The 23881-nt window shown below is 42.0% G+C and overlaps 1 protein-coding gene across 2 annotated transcripts; it reads left to right on the plus strand.

Annotated features, from left to right (window-relative positions):
- The first annotated feature begins 548 nt into the window (after window positions 1-548).
- On the plus strand, window positions 549-23430 carry FDFT1 (farnesyl-diphosphate farnesyltransferase 1). 2 transcript variants are annotated; one of them, XM_081077663.1, is made up of 8 exons: window positions 549-835; window positions 7952-8049; window positions 8848-9031; window positions 11867-11995; window positions 13387-13578; window positions 16366-16542; window positions 18610-18762; window positions 22822-23430. In XM_081077663.1, the coding sequence occupies exons 1-8, from the start codon at window positions 737-739 to the stop codon at window positions 23041-23043; spliced, it is 1254 nt and encodes a 417-aa protein (XP_080933789.1). In that variant the 5' UTR covers window positions 549-736; the 3' UTR covers window positions 23044-23430. The 2 variants fall into 2 exon arrangements, with proteins under 2 accessions (XP_080933789.1, XP_080933788.1); XM_081077662.1 differs by lacking the exon at window positions 549-835 and having other exon boundaries at window positions 3760-8049.
- Window positions 23431-23881: the final 451 nt, after the last annotated feature.

The following is a 23881-nucleotide window of genomic DNA, read 5'->3' on the forward strand; positions in this document are numbered from 1 at the left end:
GCGGCCGCACGTGGTGCGGGGAGCGGGTGAAGGGTCCGCGCGGCAGGTGAGCCGGCCAAGCTTTTGCTCTGTGCTCTGGGGGTAATAAAGAAACGACTACTTTCACGGCCCACCCGCGTTTGAAATGTTCCGCAGCCAGCGCGACCACGAACGGGGAAGAGTCCCGGAAAGCGCAAATCTAGATAGCAGGACTGAACGCGCGGAGGGCTGCCGGACAGTAGCGGTGGACTCTGGCCGGCTCGGCTCTTACAGACCCGCCGCTTCCCTCACAGACGCGCAGGCCGGAGTCGGATTTCACTTCCCTCGGCCGCGAGGGCGGGGAGGGGCTGCGTTCCTACCTCCGGCCCCGCGACGGGCAGGCGGTGGAAAATAAAGGCCCGCCCACAGTAGGACTACCAATCCCGCTCGCCTGCCTTTCTCTCACCCCCCAATTAGCTTCTGGGATGTGGTCACGCCAGACTCATCCTGCAGCCGATTGGCCGGCGTCTTCCTGGTGCGAGACGCTCTGGCCAGTCAGCACTTGTCAGTCCATCCCACGAGCCCCCGGCTGGCGGCGCGAGAGCCGGAGGCCCGCGGAGTTGGGCGAGAAGTGGGCGTGGCGTCGCCGCGCTGGGCCCGCCTCCATTCCCGACCCGCCCACCGCGCTGCCTCTGCCTTATCCATCCTGAAGTGCCGGCGGGTGCCAGCCGGAGGTATTCACCAGGTGACTACCGAGGCCTGACCGTCCGCTGACAGAATGGAGTTCGTGAAGTGCTTGGGGCACCCCGAGGAGTTCTACAACCTGCTGCGCTTCCGGATGGGGGGCCTGCATAAGGTGATGCCCAAGATGGACCAGGTGGGTCGAGCATCCTTGCCTCCCGGGCCGGGTGGTGACGCTCCTCGCGGCAGCCGCCTTTCGGGCCTGGCCGGGTGGGCCCCAAATCGGGGGCGAGGGTGGGGCGAGCGGGTGCCACGCGCCTCGGACTCCCTCCTCCCCTCCCCCGAGTTGTCTTGCTGCTGAGAATGTTTCTGCTCCGTCAAGACGCCGGTTTTCCGGTGGTTTGGCTTCCCATTTCGCTCAGTCCGTGAGCACTGACGTTTATCTGTGTTGTAATACGTGGTTTACAAGACTGAGATTGTATGGATCGTTCAGGTAGGAGGACCTTTCCGAGGAATGGGGGAACAAACTGAATCACCCCAATATTGTCACGTGAATACCTTTCCCGGACTGCAACCGGACTCATACTTACCGTTTTCGGTTAGACCATCGCCTCCACAGGCTTCTCTCTCTCTTTTGTAACACATTTACTCCTCCACGTTCTTCTGCATGGCTGTGGATTACCGGCGTTGTTGGCTCCTTGAAGTCCTGGTTTTCTGTGTTTATATTTCGCCCGGCTCCTGCCCGTCCCCTTTGTTAAATGGATGCCTCCAGCCTGGGCAAGGGCAGCGAGGGAAGCAGAGGCCCGCCCTCCGTAGGAGTACCAATCCCGCCCGCCTACCTCTTCCCCACCCTCCAGTAGCTGCTAGGATGTGGTGTTTGTGAGGCACGATGGCAGACACTGACACGTACGACACTCAAAGGGCTCACCATCTGGTCAGGTCCACGACACGTTACAGCATTGTTCGTAGAAAGCTTAAGGAAGGCGCCACCACGAGATGCCTTGTCATGTCACCGGCGAACCTCCCTCCACCGTTTTCCCTAGCACTATTTTCCCTTAAGTCAGTCCCCTATTGTGAGTGGGCCGTGACTGTCTAAGGAGCAGCCCCACACACACATTTGCGTCTTTCCACAGTGTCAGGCTTTATTAGAAATAAACCATAGGTCTGGTCCTACTGACTCAGTTTACCACTGGCGGTAACTCAGGCTCCAGCCCGACGATAGCCTCCAATAGTTGAGGGAGAGTGGTGTCACACAAGGGGGTCACACCTGTTTGCAAGCAATAGGATTAGGCAAGGCAAACAGAGTCTTACGAAAGAAGGATGAGAGAGCCCGGGGTTCAGTGAGGGTCCCTACAGCACTGGGGGGTCAGGCCCAGCTGGTGAGACCCTCAGGAGACAAGTCTTGAAGCGCTCTGTCCGGGACGAGTGCAGGTGCGGCTGTCAGCGGGTCAGGTGAGGCCTGAGCGATGAGCCATCAGACAGCTGATTTTAGGCTCAAGACGGTGCAGTGCCCCCATCTGCAGTCCTATAACAGCCATCCAGATGGTCCCATTCCACCCTGCGTAAGGAGTTACCTGGTTAGGGCTTCACTGGGTACACCTTTCACCGGATGCTGTGACATGACTGCCACTTTGGGACTGACATAACCATCAGCGTCATAATTAATGCTCTATACACATAGTCTTGTATTGTGGTTATTTGAGTATTGGCTCTATGTTCCCCACATCCCTTTCCGATTTAAGATTCTGTGTGTGATTCTGGATTTTAAGTGATTTGAAGACAGGAATCTTGTTTGATGTACCTTTAGTGAATTAATGAACTGAATGAATTAATGCACTGCCCTCAAGAAACATAGCTTTTTAAACAAGGTAAACGTAAGTAAATGCAAGATTATAGTAAATGCCATGACGCAATTCGTAGAAAGGAAAAATTACTTTTGACTAGAATAAGGGATTAATCTTTTGAGGAATGCCTAAAGCTTCAAATTGCTCCTGAACAATTGTGCCTTGTTTAAAGGATATTAGTTTAATTAGAGATTCTTTCTAAGAGTTCTTACTTGGAGCTTTTCTGAAGTTATTTGCAAATATTTATGTTATTGTATATTGTATGTTTTAGGGGGAGGGGAACGGTATCCACTTACCAGATCTGTGACCAAAAAACAGATATGAATAATCACTGCTTTACAATGCAGGTTGTACAGTCTCCTGAACACATCCTGTGACAGGTAATTTACTACCTGTGGAGACCGCCCACTCCATCTCCAGATAGTTCTGGATTTTAGGTCTCGACACCTTATAGTGAGCTGAACTTTCACTCTGTCCTCCCTCTGGAGCCAGAGAGTCTAAACCTTGTTTTGTAATACAGCATCTGAAGTGTTTTAAGAGAATTCTCATATTCTCTCTAAGAATACTGATCTATAAGCCAAATGTTTTGTGTTCTTCCATTTTTTATCTGTTGCTCTTTCCAAATCATTTATTTACCAACCTAGTCTCTCTCCCTTTAAATTCTGTTCAAAATTGAACAATACGTTCGGTGTGGTCTGAACTTTAAATTCCTTTCTTATGGATGTCGTATTTCTAATTAACATAGGTTAAGATTGCTTTAACTTTAAAAATACATTTTAATTATGAAATATTTCAAACTAATAGAAAAACGCTGAAATACTATACCAAACCATTTTGTGTCTCTCTCCAAGATTAACTGTATATTGTTTTAGCTGTATTTGCTTCATCTTTTTGTTGTTGTTCTTAAGAAATAAAATGTCCAGCTACAACTAAAATCCTTTTCCATCTTACCTTTCCCCGACACCAGTATTCATTGATTTTTGTTTGTTTTTGGCAGTCTCATCATGCTGTAGACTTAGAATTGTGGTCAGTCCAGATCCCTAATTGTACTTACTTGTTCAGGACCTGTTCTTCCATCTCGATGGCAGACCTGCTGAAAGACTTTTTAAACCTAGATCTTTTACAGTTTAGATAAAAGGTGTCATACGTAATAAAGGCTAACATTTATTGAGCTATTGGTATGTGCCAATGACTGTTTTAAACACCTTGCGTCTATTATGTAAACCTTCCAGGAACTCAATGAGGAAGCTACTATAATTTTTCTTGTTTTGTAAAGATGAAGAAACAGGCACAGAGAAGTTACCATGCCAACCCAGGCTTGTCTGAAAATCTCCATGCTTCCATTTGGTGGCCACCTGGGATAAAGAGCATAGGCTTTGACTGGTTCCAGACAGCTGATCAGATGGCAGCTCTGTCACCTGTGCTCCCGGCACATGACAGGCACTTTTTGATTCCTAGTTCCTTTCTTCCCTCCAAGTTCTGCTGTGTATTAGCTTTCTTCCTTCCTCCCTCTCTCCTTACCTACCTCCCTTCCCTCCTCCAACAAATATGTGACCACCAGTTTCATGCCAGATATTGTTCTAGGTGCTAGAGACAGAACAATGAACAAGGTAGGTGAAGGACCTAGCTTTTATGAACCTCACGTTCGAGTGGAAGAGAGAATGAAAAAACAAACAAAAATACGATATTTCAGGTAGAGATAAGTACTACAAAGAAAAATAACGGCAAGGGATCTGAGTGTCTGAAGATAGGGGACACAATTTATAAGATTGGGATTTGGGTCCAGAGACTTGACTTCTCTGTGTCTTATTTTCCTCTGTATAAAATGAGCCTATTGGGGAAAACAAACAGAAACAAAACGATGGCATTAGTAACCACTAGAAGGTAGGAGGTAATGGGTGGCTAAGACAGGGGGTAGGAGAAAGACTTTACACTACCATCTTTTGAAGTTTTTAAAAAGTGAGGTAGGCTATTCCAACTCTTCTAGCTCTAAGATTGGATGAACAATACTTTACAGTATTATTTGGTTTGTTAGTTGCAGTTTTTCTGAGTCCTTTTTAACCCCCATGAGCCATTTTAAAAAGATAGTTGAGTGTACGTTTAATTAGAGGAAACATAGGAAAAACCATTTTCCTTCCCTTAACATTATCTTAGTTTTCCTCTTAAGTAACAAAGACACTGGGAGAAAATGTACACTTAGCAGATATTGACGGCTGATTATTTCGATCAGAGAAGGATTTGGTTGTAGAAATTCAGGGTTTGGTAAATTTGATTTATACTGAATTTTTAGGAGCATATCAGTAACTATAGGGACATACTGCCACCTGCAAGTCGTGACATCACTCTGAGGACACATAATGGAAAAAGCAGGTGTTTTGTAATGATGCAATTCTGACTTCTACCAAGTCTTAAGTCCTCACTCAATTAGTTGAATAACTTTGGGTAACTTAACCTCTGAGCAGCAGTTTGTTTACCTGTAAAATAGATATCAGATCATAATCCACAATTTCTCAACTCCAAAATGCTATGAAAACAAAGAGTTTTTTCATGAGTTCTGGCTCAAGGTCTTCAGCAGCAAAAACAAGTCCTGAATTAAAGTGATCCTGCTTGGTATAAATATTCAAATGTTTTGCTGAAGAATTGTTCACACCAATTATGGGATGCTACTCCACAAGGTATATGTGTGCATTTTATGGCCTGCTTTCTGTATATGCGTTTTATGGCCTGCTTTCTAAAACACAAAAAATTCAGACTTCTGCTATACCCCTCTGGCCGGGAAGATTTCACGAGGATTATAGGTCTGTAATACCTTCCTTAAAGGGTTTTGTAAGGATTTAAAAGGTACAGCAGGTTAAGTGAGAACTTGCTCTAATGTTTGTATTGTTCGCGGCATGCAATGGTTGCCCAATAAATGGTAGTTATTATCCTGTTGTTACATAAATTCAGCTCTCAAGTTTGTGGGTTTTATTTCCCATTCTGAGGGAAGCTGTGTTACTTAAAGTCTAAATGGAAGGCTGGGGGGAGGCTTGGTAGCTGTTCACTTGTGGAAGTGTCTTTCAGCTTGAAACTGGAGCCCCAGTCATGGGAGTTCAGTCTTGTACTTGTAGGCACTGCACACTCTGCCTCTAAATGCCCCGCATCCCTGTTTGCTCTCACTTGAGCGCTCTTGGGAGTGTAGTTAATCTCAGGGATGGAAAACATCTGGAGGCTCTGGGGACAGGCCACTGTAACACGGCTTCCCCATCGCCCCAGCTTGTGGGAATCAAGCAGTGGATGTTGTTAGTGAGTGTGCTTAATAGTGAGTGTTAGTGTTTTCCATAGTGTGCTTAATGGTTATGTCTTCCTGTATCTTGGTAATTTGAGGAAATTTATTGTTACAGGGTGAGGTACTGACACAAGCAGGTGATAGGAAAAGGAATGATGGGGGAAGGAGACAGGGAAGTGATTTGCTGACTTCAGTCCCCTTCAGGAGTGGAAGGAGGTGTGTTGGTAAGGAGGGGTCCTGCTCCTTAAGAGTGCTGCCCTTCAGAGCCAGGGTGACTGCACCATTGTGTTTATTGAAACTGATGGTTAGATAGCAGGCCCCAAACCATTAGTTGTAGCTGAGGATTAAAGCATTTGGCAATGCATAAGGGAACTGTAGTTTATGTCAAGAGCTGGCATGGGGCTCAGTACATAGCTCTCACTCTGTTTCTTTTATTTTACTGTGAAGTCTTGATTCTCCACGTTTTGAGTGGAAAGGAGCTGGTGAATGCTTTGTAAATGCTCTGTGAATATATTTATTAGACCTTCACTGAGTATTTTTATATGCCAGACACTAATAAATGACTTTTAATATATGGTGCTCAGTATATATTAATATTTACTAACAATTTTGAATTGAGCATGGCAATAAAATTCTCATGATTATTATTTTTTAAAAGCCTTATTAGTCAAAAGTGACTAAATAACATGCATCCAAGCCATGAAATTTAGGAAATACACACAAATAAAAAGAATATAGTTCACCTAGATGCCACCAGGGTCCACGGTTCACTGTTAACATTCCAAAGTGACTATGGGATTTCCGACCAGTGGATATGCCATATGTGTTTTTTTTTAACCATTCCCCTGTTAGAGATATTTCAGATATTTCCCATTTCTCTTTTTAAAAGAGTAGGAGAGACTGGGGGTATATATGGGAACTCTGTACTTTTCAATCAGTTTCCTGTGAACCTATAACTGCTCTGAAATATGTGTCTATAAACACATACATAGTTCTTTCTGATATTTTTGCACATCGTAAAGCTTTTTTTCCTGGAAAAATAGTTCTCAGTTTGCCGTAGGGTAAAGAGTAAACCTCAGGAAGCTGCTCTTTACAGCTCACTGATTTGAAAGGGAAAGACGATGAGAAAGATTAGAAATCTTAAAAGGAATAGCTAGCTTTCCAGAGGATAGTAGAGGCTTCACAGGTGTTAAAGAAAAGACAGAACTGGACAGTAGTAGTTAAAGCGGTAAAAACAGATTGTGTTAAGAAAAGCTATTGCAGTAGGGGAAAGAGACCTCAGTATAGAACTGTGTTCAATTCCGAATACAAGGGAAAGGGAGGTTTATAGCCAAGGAGCAGAGTGGAGGGGTGGATGGAGGGAAAATTTTCTAAGAGGAAATCTGGGGCAAGGGCGTTCTGGCTCAAAGACTTAACGGGATTCTTGGGATGGTGGGGGGTGAGAGAAACCCGGTCAGATAGTGAGTGTGATCAGATATCCAGGTTTGAGAGTCTGGCTAAACTCAGGATTTTTGCTAAAATTGGGCAAGGCAAAGATAGAAGTGCAAAAATGGAGAATTCAAGGGAGTCTGAACAAAGTTTGGTCAAGGAGAGATGCTGTCCCAGGGAGGAAAAACAGGCTTCCCCAAAGTGGACGGTTCCGTTAGCAGCCTGTGGGTTCTGAGGAGAAGGAGGAGATGGAGAGGAAGGAGCTGGGGGGCAAAGGGTTTGTAACCCAGGGGACGCAGGGTGGGGCCAACCGTGAAGGCGGGACCAACTCGGCGGGGCTCGGGCCTCCCGTGTGGGCTGGGCGGATCGGGCGGACTGCCTGCTCCTTGCTCCTCCAGTCCCAAGCCTATAGGAAGGGAAGGAGAGTCCGCCCCACCCCTCGGTGGGCGCCTCCCAGCTCGGCTCGGGTCTATGAAGGAAAATCTGCGCTGGCCCTGCGATTCTCATGGCCGCAGCTGCCTGCGGCATCAAGGCCATGTCCCTTTTTAAGCGGACCTTGGTGCTCAGCCCGGCCGCTGCGCCCAGGTGCGCGGGCACCGGCATCCCCCCGCGCTGCTGCCCCTTGCCTCCTGCTGCCTGGCCCTGCAAGGACTGGCTGCGGGGCTCCGAGGGCGTCTGCAGCAGGCTGCGGAGCCCGCCGGCCGCCGGCCGCCTGCCCCAGTCCCACTCGAGCTGCTCCACGTCTCCCACCTCCGTGTGTCTTATCTGCCCGCAGGACTCGCTCAGCAGTAGCTTGAAAACTTGCTACAAGTATCTGCATCAGACCAGTCGCAGTTTCGCAGCAGTTATCCAGGCGCTGGATGAGGAAATGCGGTGAGTGTTGGAGGCAGGTACTTTTGATGTAGGGGAGGAAAGCTTTTCCAGGGGGCTTTGAGTCCTTCGAAGCTACTTTTTGGCATAGCCCCTCGCCTTGCAGTCTCCGTGCTGTGGTGGCTTAAGCAGAATATGCTCCTCTTGAGTGAAGGAAATGTCCCCTGTGGAAGTGCCCATGTGTTTACTTTATAGACTGCCCTTCTAGGCAACTCGCCATCTAGGGAAGGGATGGGGGTGGTGTTTATTAACTTTTTTTTAGTTCTGGCAGCTGAACCTGTCTCTGGGCCGGTCATGTATTTTTCTTGGCTTTCTGTATACTCCTTTGCATTTCTGGTGTACTGGGTTTATTCTTCTTAAATTGCCTCGGTGTAGATTACATATATCCATGAATTTAGACCAATTGCCTTTATGTGTGATAGTATTCATACTGAGAAGTTGTGTCTTTTGACTTTAGTTTTTATCTGCAGAATTATTTCCATGTAAACATTTGGTCTGTCGGCCTGTGTACAGTTGTTCTATATTAGTTAAATGTAACGTATTCTGGGAGTAGTAGTGACATCCAGCTGATAAGTTTTTTTTATTTCATTTTTTTTATGAATAAACTACAGAAGTCCATTGCTCCCTTCTAAAAAAGGAAAACTAAGATGTCTGAAGTATGAAAGGCTTGGATGTTCTTTCATAGTTCTGCAGGGTATAGAAGGGTTTAGAAAATGGCCTGGCATAAACAAGATGCTATTTTAAAATAAATACCTTTGGAAGTTTGTTCTAATATATTAATAGTTCTTCCTTTTTTCACAGCCATGCAGTATGCATATTTTATCTGGTTCTTCGAGCTCTGGACACTCTGGAAGATGACATGACTATCAGTGTAGAGAAAAAGGTCCCACTGTTACACAACTTTCACTCTTACCTTTATGAACCCGACTGGCGGTTCATGGAGAGCAAGGAGAAGGATCGGCAAGTGCTAGAAGACTTCCCAACGGTAGTGAAACTACAGATCTCTTCTGCATATGGCTGTGCTTATAGTTGATATAATGTCAGCGAGCCGGTTCTAAGCTATAACCGGTGATAGGTTATTTTACCTATAGAGAATGGTAAAATAAGCAATCTGAGGGCTGCATAGTATAATGTGATGGTTCAGACTGAGGCTAGACTGCATGGGTTGGAATCCCAACTCCCACTTACTGACTAACGGATGCTTGGTTACGTAGCCTGTCTGTGTCTCATTTTTTTTTTTTCATCTATAGAATAGAGATAATACTAGTACCTACTTCATAGTAGTGTTGTGAGGAGCAAGAGTTCATATAGGTACAGGTCTTAGAATGTTAGCTACTATTATTATGAATATGTTTGGAAGTTCAATGTTTATTCCTGTGGAAAGATGCATTCAAGTTCCAGTGTCGTAAAAGATGGATTCTCAGGCTAGCTCACACAACCTACTGGCTATATAATACAGTCTAAGTATGTAGCACGCTGGCTTCTTGGGTACCCTAAGCCTGGTAGCGTGGACATGTTGCTCACAATGGAGAGTGGCTGGTGTAGGAGCAGGCTCTCAGCAGCTGGGGTAAAGACGGAGAAGCGGGTGATCCTCTGCTGCTTACACCTGTGTGATCCTGGACAACTTCCTTAGCTGCTTTGTGCCTTAGTTTCCTCATTTGGAAAGTTAGAGCTGTGAGGACTGAATACATTCATATGTATAAAATATTTAGAATAGTGCCTGTTATATACTAAGTATTCTGGAAATATTAGTTATTTAGTCTATACTGTTGGAGTAAAGTGGGTTTTAATTAAAATCTTGAGCTTTAGAAAATCCCACAAGTTTATGAGATACATGTGACCAGGTCTTGCTGTTCTGGAATTTGCATGTTTTATAACACAAGTGATTCTTTCAGATCTCATAATAAAGTTTTGCTTTCGCAAAGCCTCATGTTCCCTGATAGCCCAAAGAAGCCCATCTTTTGTACACAGTTGCCAGAATTTTTGGAAGAACAGCCCTTACGTGGCTCTTGCTATTGAAACAAATCTATATTTCTGAGTGGAGAGGGGAGAAATCTACCCATTACATAAGAATGTTTGAGAAAGACTCCTTTGGAGCAAGGCCTATTTCAAATTACAGATAGCATGTCTTCAGTGTCAACGCCAAAAATAAAATACAAACCAAAAAAGTCTATGAAGAATAATCAGGTGGCGTTGATACAGTACAAAAGCAGAAGAAAGAAAAAGAATCTGAAAAATAATTAGGTGAGGAATTAGAGCTCACACCTTTCTCCATTATACTCTCCCAGCTACCCTTCCTTCATGCCCTTGGAATCACCTGGAAGGACAAGAAAAGGCCCTCCTGGCTCATTTCTTTAGGCAGAGCTTGTTGTTTATTCCTAGAGTCTGTGAAATTGGGCGCCAAGTGTGGAGAGAGTCAGCAATGCTCTCTCCCTCTCTCAGGTTTCTGGGAAAACACAGAGCTCATCGCCACTCTTTCCTAGATATTTTTGTTTTCATTTTTTGAATTATATAATCATATAATAAGTACCAAAGAGTTGTTGAAGGGGATGGTTCAGATTCAGCAGAGAAGTGTTTATTTTGGAGTGTTTGTTTTCTGAGTCTGAGCTGCTCCTCCTCCCCCACCTCACTGGCCTTTCCTCTCTTATAAATAGAACTGACCTAGCCAAGGATCTGTTGAAAGAACCCCAGGGAGATTCAGGGATTCAAATAACCTTTGATAGAGTTGCTCATTTGTTTCAGTCCACAATAGGAGTTACCATTTGGCTTTGCCTTGGAACAGCTGTTGTTCTGGAGTCACTAGCTTGGTTTTTGTGGATTTTGGGGGGTTCATCACAGTAATCCTCAAGTATCTTAGGCTCTGAATCCCTTGCATGTGTAGTACCCAGCTGGTTTTCTTTCAGATCTTTAAATGTAGGTGCTTCCTGAGGAAGTTTTTCTGACCTTTCTGTAAACACAGACCAAGTATTTCTCACACTTGTGATGCTTAACAAAGTCTATTCACTGTTTTCAGTATTGTGTGTTGGGTCTAGTAATATAGCATTTTATTTATGCAGTTTTATGCTGTTTTTATATTGTATTTTAATAACCTTTAAACATGAATTTGAACTTAAACAAGATGTTTGTTCAGTAGGAATGAATTTTAAAAACATCAGTAGTACTTTTCTACAGTAGAGCTTGGGCTATGAAAAAACTGTTGGGTAGCATTCCTCCGAATGAGCTAAATAGAGTTGTTTAAGGAGTTAAAAAGTATAGCCGTATAGTGGGGGAGACACTATATAGCTTTGTGATATAAATTTGGGAACTAATGATAGAATATGGTTAGCTGATCCTCTCACTAGACTAGAAACTACAGGGGCAGGAGTTTCTGCTGGTTTCAGGCTATCTATCCCCAGTGCCTAGACAATGCTTGTTACTTAGGAAGTGCTCGAGAAGTTGCACTAATCAATTTTCACCATTACTGTGTTTATCTGAAATGAGGCGTTCTCCCTAACATTCTTACACTTATGCTCAGTTTTATGTTGAAGCATTTTGTTTATTATATATTGGAAAGATGAGTATGTAGTGAGACTTTGAATCTTCTTTTGAGTCTAGAAACTAGCATTTTAGTCCCTTCTATTGTAATATTTATAAAATCTGCTGGATTTATTATTCAATATATAGAAAACTAGTAGAGCTTGGATGTTGGGCTTATAGATGAATCATGGGGAGTCTTAATTAACGAGTTCTGTTACTTTGCTTTATGATCTATAGGAACCATGTTAGTTCCCAGTATAAATACATATTTCATATATATATATTTTTGTGATGTCTATTTCAGATCTCCTTCGAGTTTAGAAAACTGGCTGTAAAATACCAAACAGTGATTGTTGACATTTGCCGGAAAATGGGATTTGGGATGGCGGAGTTTTTGAATAAGCACGTGACATCTCAACAGGAGTGGGACAAGGTTCGTGTCTCGGTAAAGTCGTGTGTGGTGCATAAGACACAGCTAGCAGTACTCATGGTGAAGTTCAGAATGAGGAAAAAGTTGTCTACCAGTTCCAGGATTTCTGGTTTTACAACCCATCTGGTTAGCTTGAATTGAATGTCTCATCATAAATACTTAATAAGGGCTTAGTTTAATACTTGAAATAATTCAGGCCCTAGAGAGTTTACCATTAAGTTAGGCCAAAGTAGATATAACTCGTCCCAGAGGTACAGACATTAAGCTTACAAAAATGTCTCTGATTTGCTGTGAAATTTTAAGTAAATTGCTAGATTACTTCATGTAATTAGAGATACAAGTTTTCATATCTTAAAAATGTGGGTTTTGTTATTTTCTTCTTTTCCATTACTGAGTGTGTCTGTATACATATCTTAGTATCTGAGTCATTTCCAGTTCCATCTTAACACAGATTACTTTTGAACTGTTACATGGCTGTTTCCTTAGACACAAGTGGTTCATGAAAACCCACAGGTATTAATTTTGGATTGTAGGTATATTATGGGGAGCACAAGCACTCTCTAATACCCTGGTTCTTCCTTTCCCATCACCTCTTTACAGAAATAAGACAATATGAGGTGTTCTAAGTGTCTTGACACTTCCCAGCCCCCAGTTCATATGGTGGTTATAAATGAGTCTATGTGGGGATGAGCTGTGGGAGACCCAATGTGGGTGACGCTGTCTCCTCAGGAGGTACAGTAGCTGGAAAGTGCTAGGAGAGCAGAGGATGTGGCAAATAAAATTACAGTGGCTTTTGTTTGGCCAGAGTTTGTTCCTGACCAGTGGCGGTGAAGGGTATCGACCAGGGCAGGAGTTAGGGGGCTGGGAGAGAGTGCTTATTTCGACAGTGACCTAATTGACTGTGTGGACTAAATTAAGTATCAAAATGCAAGAGAGGGAGGGGGCTTGCCGCTTTTCCCTAAGAATGGCATTTGTGACACTCATCCCAATACAAGCAAAGACATTTCAAGCATGTAAATTCCCTCACTGGGGATTTTATTCCCTCACTGCCTTCGCAGTCACTTTTGGATATCAGAAAGTTTACTAATTTATTTTTATAATCTTCTATTCCAGAAGCTATGCATGTGCATTGTAGAAATATAGAAAATACAAGTAAAAAATAAAAACATCGCACCAGAGATCACTTTTGTTAAATCTTTTGTGCACATCCTTCTTGGATGTTTTTTACTCCTTACCATGTATGGAGTAGTGTGTATTTGTGTTGTATTTGTGTTTTTTAATCAAAATGAGATCTTGTACATTTTGTTTGGAACCTGTATTTTTTATAGCTGATGAGCTCTAGCATTTCCGTTTTAGTAAAAATTTTATTCTTAAAGAACTTTCTTCTTTTACAGTACTGCCACTACGTTGCTGGGCTGGTGGGAATTGGCCTTTCTCGTCTGTTCTCAGCCTCAGAGTTAGAAGACCCCTTAGTTGGCGAAGACACAGTGTGTGCCAACTCTATGGGCCTCTTTCTGCAGAAAACAAACATCATTCGTGATTATCTGGAAGACCAGCAAGAAGGAAGAGAATTTTGGCCTCAAGAGGTAACAAATTCAGCAGATTTTGGGGAAAATAATTTTAAATACTTTCTGAAAACAAACCATTAAACCCTTTTAATTGCAAGTGACAGAAACCCAAATTAAACTATCTTAAGCAATGTAAAAGAATGTATGAAGTAGGTTAAGATTTAGTTTGCTTCATGTAGGTAGACTGGCTGAATCTAGGGATTCAGGCTATGTAATCAAGCTCGGTCCCCTTTATCTCTCTCTCGACAGGCGTTCTCCATGTGGTGGCTCTAACAACCCATGACTCACAACCTGCTAGCTTAACAAAAAAGTCCTTAGGAAGGCCTGGTTGGTGTGGCTTGGTTCCTGTGCCCATCCCTTAATCAATTACTATAGCCAGTGTCCAGACCTGGATTATCACATGGAATGGATTCCAGGGAAGAAGTGTTCTAGGGAAAGAAGAGGGAAAGGATGCTAGATAGGTAAAAACTTACAGATGTTCGCTTTAAGAAACAAGAGTTGATCTTTGACAATTAGGGAAAGAAAAGGCTTTGACACTGATTTTTATTCAGAAGGAAAGCTAGGAAATCTTATGACTATTTTTGCTCATCTTATTCCAGCATTTACCTTTTGCTTTTCATAAAATGGTTTCCTAAAACCAAGTGCTTTTAAAGTGAAAAATGGCAGATGGCAAAGTGGGGAAAATATTTGCAAATTATACCACAGGTAAAGAGTTAACATTCCTAATATTTTTAAGAAATTGCAAAAAGTTAAAGACCAAATGACCTATAGAAAAAAGGGACAAAGAGAAAAGAAGAGATAGCTCACAGAAAGAAACATGCTAATAATCCTTAAACATTTGAAAAGGTGGTCAGTCTTACTCTTAATAATAAAAATTCACATTAAAACTAGCCTGAGCTCAGACACCATAGTTTTTCAAGCTTCCTGGGTGACTCTTATGCAGCCAGGACGGAGAAACACCTCCACCTTTCCACCTTATCTCCTTTCCACCTTAGTCTTAGTTTCATGCTCACCACCCGTCTTTATGCTGACGACTCGAGTTATTTTGGTTTTCTGAAGCTTGTGCTCTGGTGGACAGGAAAGACCCATCAAAATAATAATTACTTGTGTTTATACATTTTGGTAGTAGTTGTCTGTGTCCTTTATATTTGAAGGTCAGTTTTCCTGGATATAAAGTTTTTAGCTCACATTTATGAGTATCTTATATGTGTTACTATACTTTCCTCGGTTTTAAAGACTGGCTGTTGAAAATTTTGATGCTAATTTTCTTTTCCTTGTAAATTATGGGTTCTTTTTCTTGGCGGTCACCGTCTAGATCCATTATCAATGGAGATGCCAAATGGTGCTATCCTAATTCTATCATCCTCTCTGTACTTATTAGCTGGAATTTTGAATTTTGTGAAAATGGTGGTAGTGGTGGACAGCAGGGTGGGCCCCTTTGAGAAGAGCAGGTGAAATGAGAGGTGTTCCTTCTCCAGTAGTGGGGCCGTGGCAAAGCCTGGAGAAGCTGGAGTGGACTAGCCCCTTTGAAATGACAATGACCAGCCAGGATTCTCTTCCAGGATTGAGCCCCACATTGAGGAATAAAATAAAAATTGAGCAGAATAGACCTAAGTGTGACCTAAGTGACATCAACCCAATGCAACATATGGATCTTGTTTAGATCTTTACTTGAACAAACCAAGTAGAAAATAAATTTAGACAATGGGATCTTTGAACACTAGCTACATATTTTGTATTCAGTGTTTATTGTTAATTATTAGATGTGATAAGATGTGTACAAGAAGGTTCCTAGTCTTTTAGAAATCCATAATGAAATACTTCGTGGATATGTTGATATATCAGGGATTTGATTTAAAATAACTCTGGGCTGGAGTGCGGGGACATATAGATGGAACAAGACTGGCTAAATGTCAGTAATTGTTAAAGCTCATGGATGGATACAGAGGGGGTCCGGTAACTGTTTTCTCCAAGTTCTGCAGAATAGTCTAATCCCATCAATCTCCTTGGGTTTAGGTGCAAGTTAAGAATGGATAACAAATTTGACTTTCCATAGAATTTCCTAGTCCTTTTAGTCCTAGTCATTTATTTTACGGAGCGTATAAAGGAACAGTAGTGTCATTCTACAGGAAGTTTAAGAATTACCCAAGAATAAAAGTAAGCTATTTGCTAGCTTCGGAGAATCCTCTGAACAATATTATTAATATTAAAAATTATCAAATGAATCCCGCTGTTGGAGTTGAGGATGTTATTTCACTTTCAAGTGACTAATATCCAAGGAAGTAATGTTCGTAAAGTATAGACCCAGCTCATTTTCCCCAGATAGGCTTATTTAGCAGCATTCTTGTCAGAATTGGGAATGTGATGTTCATCATTAATTATTTTGAGGCTTGGCAATCGAGAATGTTTAGCTTGTGGTACTATTGTAGCTGATTTTGTATATATCAGGTTATTTTTTCAGGAGTAGACTAATGCCTTCTGAATAACAGGAGGCCTGTTTAGTATGAGATGATCAAAATATTGCTTAGGACATAACTGCACTAATTGTCTCGAAGGGACACTTGCCCAAATGCCTAACAGATTCTTAGGTTATGGTTAGACCTAGACTCTAGTAGTAGCTCCTAACTAGCCATTGGGTGGAGCTTAAAACAGAATTGATCTTGGTGATAAGTGAGTCAGCAGCTAAGAAAGCCTTTACTGTGTATCGTATGTATCATAGTTCTTATTCACAAAGATCCTTTCATATTGCTTGTACATTCTTCCCCTGTGTACATCTTGATTTGTTTTTTAATCTTACCTGTCTAGGTTTGGAGCAAGTATGTCAAGAAGTTGGGTGATTTTGCTAAGCCAGAGAATATTGATTTGGCTGTGCAGTGTCTGAATGAACTTATAACCAACACACTACACCACATCCCAGATGTCATCACCTATCTTTCCAGACTTAGAAACCAAAGTATATTTAACTTCTGCGCTATTCCACAGGTATGTAATGCGGCTAGTATTGTTGTATGTGGGAGGCAGAGGCTAAAGGAGGTGGTGTGGTGGTGGTGATGGAGGTGGGTAGAATGCATCCAGTATTTTGATGTGTTGTATTCAGGAATATGGTTCCTTAAAAAGATGGCTCTAGTTTATTTTCTTTTGCTCGGGGCAGGGAGCATTTCACAATACCTTCTCTTGGACTCAGAACCACCACACTGCGCTAAGCCTCAAGGTTAAGTCTACTTCTTTCCAGAACCTTCCAGAACCTTTTTTTCCCATGAAGTATTCTAAACTACTTAAATTCTTATCCTCACAGTTAAATCTAGGGCGTTGGCATAGATTTATGGGGAGTGCTGAGTAAAACATAAGTGAAACTGTTAATCATTAAAAAGTCTTAATTGGGCACTTAGTATTTACTGTCCTTTTCATAGACTCAGGCTAACAGAACCTGATCCTGTGGACTTAGACCTTTGATATTGTAGGAGCTTATGTATTTTAAATGCCTTTACCAGTTATTTCAGTTTTTAACTCAATTAAGTGAAGAAAGTCATAGGATTTAACTGATTTGGAAATTTGGTTTAATCTTGTTCTAATGACCGATCTTTTTTTTAATTAAAAATTTTTTTTCAATTACAGTTGAAATTTTATTAATTTCAGGTGTACAACATAGTGATTAGGTGTTTATATACTTATGAAGTGATTATCCTGATAAGTCTAGCATGCATCTGACACCATACAGTAACCACAATATTATTGACTATATTCCCTGTGCTGCACTTTATATCTCCGTGACTGTTTTTATAACTGGCAAGCCAACAAAGGGTGACTATTGAAAACTTACAAGGAACTTATATAACTTAACACCAAAAAGACAAACAATCCAATTAAAAATGGGCAGAGGACCTGAATAGGTATTTCTCCAAAGAGGACATACACATTGTCAACAGACACACGAAAAGATGCTCAATGTCACTAATCATCAGGGAAATGCAAATTAAAACCACAATGAGCTATTACACCTGTCAGAAAGTCTATCATCAATAAATCAACAAACAACAAGTGTTGGTAAGGATATGATGTCGTGTATTGTTGGTGGGATAGCAAATTGGTGCAGCCACGATGAAAAATAGTATGGAGGTTCCTCAAAAAATTAAAAATAGATATACTGTGTTTTCCTGAAAGTAAGGCCTAGCTGAACAATCAGCTGTAATGCGTCTTTTGGAGCAAAAATTAATATAAGACCCGGTCTTATTTTACTATAACATAAGACCGGGTATAATACAATATAATGTAATATATAATAAAATATAATGTATAATATAATATATAATAAAATATAAAATATTATAAATGTAAGACCGGGTCTTATATTAATTTTTGCTCCAAAAGATGCATTAGAGCTGATTGTCCAGCTAGATCTTATTTTCAGGGAAACAGTACTACCATATGACCCAGGAATTCTACTTCTGGGTATTTATACAAAGAAATCTAATGACCAATCTTGAATGATTGTTGGAACTAAGATCTGTATGCCTGACTTAGGTTTTCGTTTATCCTAGAAATTATTTACCTTTGAACATGGGAAAGTACCTTCCCTTTTGTCTGTCCCCCACCACCATGCTATTTTTTTTATGTGTAATGATTATGTTTATTGTAAGGAACATAGAAAAAAATAAAAAATTCTTGTCAGATATTATTTTTTGAGATATATTTTTCAGATCTAATAACTCATTGCTCTAACATGAAAAATGTTGCTTTGGTTTGGTTTTTTTTTTTTTTTATCCAAATAAAAAAGAACTTGCATGGCTAAACTATCAAATCATTTAAGACTGCAAAGACCACTTGATTATTCTGTGTTTTGAGAAAGGGAGGTATGGGAAATGTAAAAGTCTAGACATGCTTTCTTCAGGGGTATTTTTTCTTGGTTAGTTACATCTTAGCTCTTTGGCAGCTCTTTCTTATTCTACAGAAGGCTTTCTTACCTTTTCACGATGATAATTGCTTACAGCACCATTTCTTACTGTTTTTTCATGAAATGAAATGAATTAGCGTTTCTTTCCTTATCTGTAGGTAATGGCCATTGCTACTTTGGCTGCCTGTTACAATAATCAGCAAGTGTTCAAAGGGGTAGTGAAGATTCGAAAAGGGCAAGCAGTAACCCTGATGATGAATGCCACCAACATGCCAGCTGTCAAGGCTATAATATACCAGTATATGGAAGAGGTAGGTTTTTATTTAACTACCTGGATAATTTGTAGCTATTTGTATGATTTAAATAATGTCATTTATTTAAACATTTCATATTTGGATATTAGATGATCTTAACACACTGTTATGGCATAGAGACAGGAGTCGGTAGCCTTTATTAGGAAAAAGGGTGCACACAGGGTGCATAAAGGAAGCTGATTGTTCAGACTTAAAAAGACCATGACGAGAGGAGATGAATGAAGCAAGGTTTTAGGATGGAGATCCTAAGTAGAATCCTATTTTTTGTGCTGGGAGATGATGTTAGAGGCCACGCTTCTTGTTTACAGGTGAGGAATGTGAAGCTCAGGTTCTGTGTATGCTAATGTGCTGTCTGACTGAGTGATTCCTGGACCCCATCCAGCACTTTTCATTATATCATGGGCCTCAACTGAGAAACCACGTTAGGGATTTTTGGCAAAGGGAAACCATCAAGTTGCAATTATTTCTAAATTTTCTAATGCAAATCCCCTTTTAAATGCCAAAACCATCCTATAAAATAAAACATGCTGGTTCTAGTAAAATATGACTAAGTTCAAAAGAACCTGTTTTTTAAGAGGCTAGAACTCTCTTAATCGATCCATAGGCATGGTCCTTAAACGGAGGTGATTTTGCTTCCCCTCTCCCCCCAGGGGACATTTGGCAATGTCTGGAGACATGTTTGATTGTCACAACTGAGGGGTGGTGGTGGCTACTGCCATCTAGGGAGTGGAGATTTCACTATCCGTAGGTATGTTCTTTTTTAAGATTGAAATATTACAGAAGTATAGGAAAACATAAAAAGACCCTTTTCACTCCTGTCTCCCCAGAGATCACCACTGTTAATAGTTTCCTGCACCCTTCCAGTCCCCTGGTTATGCCTGTACAGGGATGTGATTTGTAACAGTGGTTTCATCTAAACAGAATTCTACAAAACAATTATTTCCTCTGATTTCTATTGCATATTGCACATTCTCCTTATATTTCTTCCCTGGTTTTTTATCTGACAAGTTTTGGATCCCGTTTATACCAGGCTGGCCCACCCCTGGTCTAAATCCCACTGTGAATCACAACTAGGATTTAATTCCAATGGCGAAGGAAAACACCAAAAAGATCCGAAATTTTAATATAGTAGCAGCACTGCCTACAGCATTTTTAAAAATGGTTTTCTAAAATTAGTGACCAGAATAAAACTGCAAAACTGAAAAGTTCCCTAAACTTCATACCATAGAAGGTATAAGAGAAGAACAAGTTTTTTTAAAATCCTAAAATTCTTGTAGCGACTGGATGAAAGTGTTCAGCCATTGACCAAACAATGGCTGCCGATGAGACTCGGGGACAGTCCGGTTCACCAAATAGGCAGCATTTGGGGCTTATCATGTGCCTGCATATCAACCAAATAGGTGGGTACTGTTAATGTCAAGGAAATAGAGGCCCTAATCCCATGGCTGGAACCATAATTTGGGCCCAGGTCTGGCTAACTTCAGCGCCTATGCTGTTCATCACGATTCTAAGGGGTTGAATTACCCTTTCCAAACTGAATACAATCGGCCCTCCCTATCCTCAGTGTCCACAGCTGTAGATTTTACCAACCACAGACTGAAAATATTGGGGAAGGGGAAAGTTATGTTATTGCTGACATGTACTGTGTAGTTAGGCCTACGAGGGATATGTCTGTACTGAAGATGTCCAGGCTTTTTTTTTCTTGTCATTATTCTCTAAATAATACAGTATAACAACTATTTACATAGCATTTACATTATATTAGATATAAGAATCCTAGAAACTATTTAAAGTGTCTAGGAGGATGTGCGTAGGTTATATGCAAATGGTGTGCCATTTTATAGAAGGGACTTGAGTGCCCTTGGATTTTGGTATCTTGGGGAGTCCTGGAAGCAACCCCCTGCAGATATTGAGGGACGACTGTAAGGCCGTTTTAGGCACTGTTTCTCCATTTTATATGAATTGGAAACATTTTCTGTAGTATGTAGTTCAGGGAATATTTCAGTTTTGTAGTTTTATTCTGGCCACTAATTTTAGAAAACCATTTTTAAAAATGCTGTAGGCAGATCTGCTCCTGTATTAAAATTTCGGATTTTTTTGGTGTTTTCTTTAACTATTGGAATTAAATGCTAGTTGTGATTCACAGTTGGGTTGAGGGCGAAGTGGGCCAACCACGCTGGATGACCCTTGTTTTTGTCAGTAACTATTAGAACGTAGCCACACCCATTGGTTCGCCTGTTGTCTGGCTGCTTGTGCAGCTGTGGCAGAGTGGGGACTGCAGCAGAGGGTGACCCACAAAATTGAAGGTATTGTTCGGTCCTTTAGGGAAAAGTTTGCTGGCTTCTGATTTAGGGCACCAGTTATTTTGTTTAAAGTATCCTGTCTGATGAGGATTTTGGGAGCATATCAGACATTTTATATATATAGGATTATAAGGGCATAGTGAGAGGAGGTATAAAAGTAACTACAGCAGCCTGTGGCTGAGGTGGAATAGTGTAAGGGAGTTTTGACTTTTAGTTTCGTGTTGCTTGTTTTTACAAGTATAATTCCATCATCTAAAATTTCTTTCAAGAAATTGTAGTTTCATCACCGTCTCTGTTTTCTCTCTATAGTTGTCCTTTGTAGCATAATTACTAGATATTAGATAACATAAGTGTATTCCTGTAGGTATATTCTTTCTGTGTTATATGAAATTGCAGCTGCGCTTTTTAGGGGGGAGGAAGGAAGGTGGCAAGAATACGTTTATGGAAAAAATACCCATTACATAATGAAAATTTTGAAAAACAATTATTTTTTTAAATGCCTGCTCTGTCCTCTTCACTCATTTTGCCTTCATCTCAGCTCAGAGCATTGTCACTTCCTAACTAGTTTGTCAGTTTGAGTCAGTAAATATTTCTGGAGGGTCTGCTGTGTGCCAGGCAGTGCGAGGCTAGAGATAAGATGACTAAGCCAAGGTACCTTTGAGCTTGCAGTCTAGTTAGGGAGACAAATACAAGTAGAGATTTCAATGTAAGAGATAAGGTAGAGGTATGTGCAGGAGGGCAGTTGACCCAATCCCGGTGTTCAAGGTAGGTTTTCTACAAGACATAATACCTAGGTTGAGACTTGGGCGATAGATGAGCGTTAACCAGGTGAAGGAAGGTGGGAAGAGTGATCCAGTGGAGGGAATGGTGTGAGCAAAGGAAGGAACAGAGCGTGCAACAGCACACGTGAAATAATGCAGGCAGTTGTTACTAGAGTGTGAAGGGGAGGGTACAGTGGGCCCAGGTCATGGTGACCTTGTGCCCCACGCTAAGAGCTCAGACCGTACTCAGCCGGTAATGGGGGCCACTGAAGTTGTTAGGCAGAGGGTTTAGATCTCGTTGGTGACAGCGGGGAACAGGATCCGTGGATTTTAGGAGTCAGGCATAGAGGCTGGAGCAGCATGGAGGCTGGTGTAGCTCAGATGAGAGTCCCTGAGTGCCTAACCAGGAGCAGTAATTGGAGGCACGTAGAGCACTGGGTTCAGCAAATATTTCGGAGGTTTGTGGAGGGGACAAGCGATGTGGACGGGCAGGGAGGACTTGAGGATGACTCTCAGGTGTCCTGCTTCAGCTCCTGCCTTTCTTCGTCTAGCCTGTGACCCTTCCTGCAGATTCAGTCTTGTTTTCCTAAGCTGTGTCTGCCAGTCTTTCCAATACTGTTTCCCCTTCTCCATGTTACTCGGCTTCAGCCTAAAAACTGCAGACATTACCAAGCGCCTGCTGTGCGCCTGGCTCTGGGAGGCGTGGGGACAGATCAGTGAAGACCAGTAGCTCCCCGTGCGGCATGTACTCAGGCCTCCTGCTGGCTCCATAGGACAATCATTGGGGTTCCACAGGCTTGAGGCCGACGTCCTGCCTTATTAGTGGAGTGACGTGGGGCTCTTATACTTCCATGTTCTCAGTTTCCTCATTGCTGAAATGGGCATAAAATCCCTACCTGTTTAAGGTTGTTGTAAGAAGTCGGCACAGAAGATGTTTATAAGTTCCTAGGATTCAATAAGTAGCACTTACTATATTTTCATTTCTTTAACAGATTTATCATAGAATTCCCAACTCAGACTCATCTTCTAGTAAAACAAGGCAGATCATCTCCACGATCAGGACGCAGAATCTTCCCAGCTGTCAGCTGATCTCCCGAAGCCACTACTCCCCCATTTACCTGTCCTTTGTCATGCTCTTGGCTGCCCTGAGCTGGCAGTACCTGAGCACACTGTCCCAGGTCACAGAAGACTACGTTCAGACTGGAGAACACTGATTCGGAATTGGTCTGGGAGCCGAAGTTCATCGTGACACAGACTGACCTTTTTTTCAAGGATGGACATCGGCTGTTCCCCCTTTTCTCGCCCTCCTGCTTTAATCCCAAAAGAACTCTGTGGGCTTGGACCTTGAGAAACTAACATGCAGCTGAGAAGAAGAGGAGAGGCTGCCTCCCCCTTGTTACCTGGTATCTGTAGGCTGCGCTCACCTCTGTGCTTGGTGGCCGATGACACAGCACCCTCGAGCTGCAGGTGGGAGATGGCTGCACACGGGCAGCGAAAGCTCAGTGTGACTCCTGGCTAGAATTACAATTAAATGTATTTACTTTGAAGCAACCTTTGAATACCTGGCCTAGTAGAAAAATGAATTTTCTGTTTGGTTCCTGTTTCTCTCTTCTTGTTTTGTTTTCTTCAATTGACTTGAATGTAGTAGCTGTGAATGTTTATAGCTCTAAGTAATTTCCCCATGTTTCCTAGGAATGCAGCTGTCTTCTGCACGTGAAGGCCAGGAATTAGCTCCCGGGTGTTCTGGTTATTATTTCCTCCTTTAAAGAGAGTAGCTTTCAGAAAGAAAACAGCAGGCTTGTCTTGGCCCCGTTGTAGAAGATTGGTCTCCAGTCAAGTCAGATGTTTTTGAGAAGAGCTTTCTAATAATGAATTGAATTCCTCTGCATTTGTCAAGAGCAGGTCACTTGAAAGCCTGGGTGGACATGGCGGGTAACTCAGACATGGAGTCAGTGCTTGAGAGACGGATGGCCACCTGCTGCCACTACGAAGCCAGTCAGAGCGGCACCAAGAAGGGACACAGCTGTCTGGCCCTTGCATGACTGCCTGTTG

Source organism: Rhinolophus hipposideros, assembly GCF_964194185.1.
Source record: "Rhinolophus hipposideros genome assembly, chromosome: 16".
Classification (NCBI taxonomy): Eukaryota; Metazoa; Chordata; class Mammalia; order Chiroptera; family Rhinolophidae; genus Rhinolophus; species Rhinolophus hipposideros.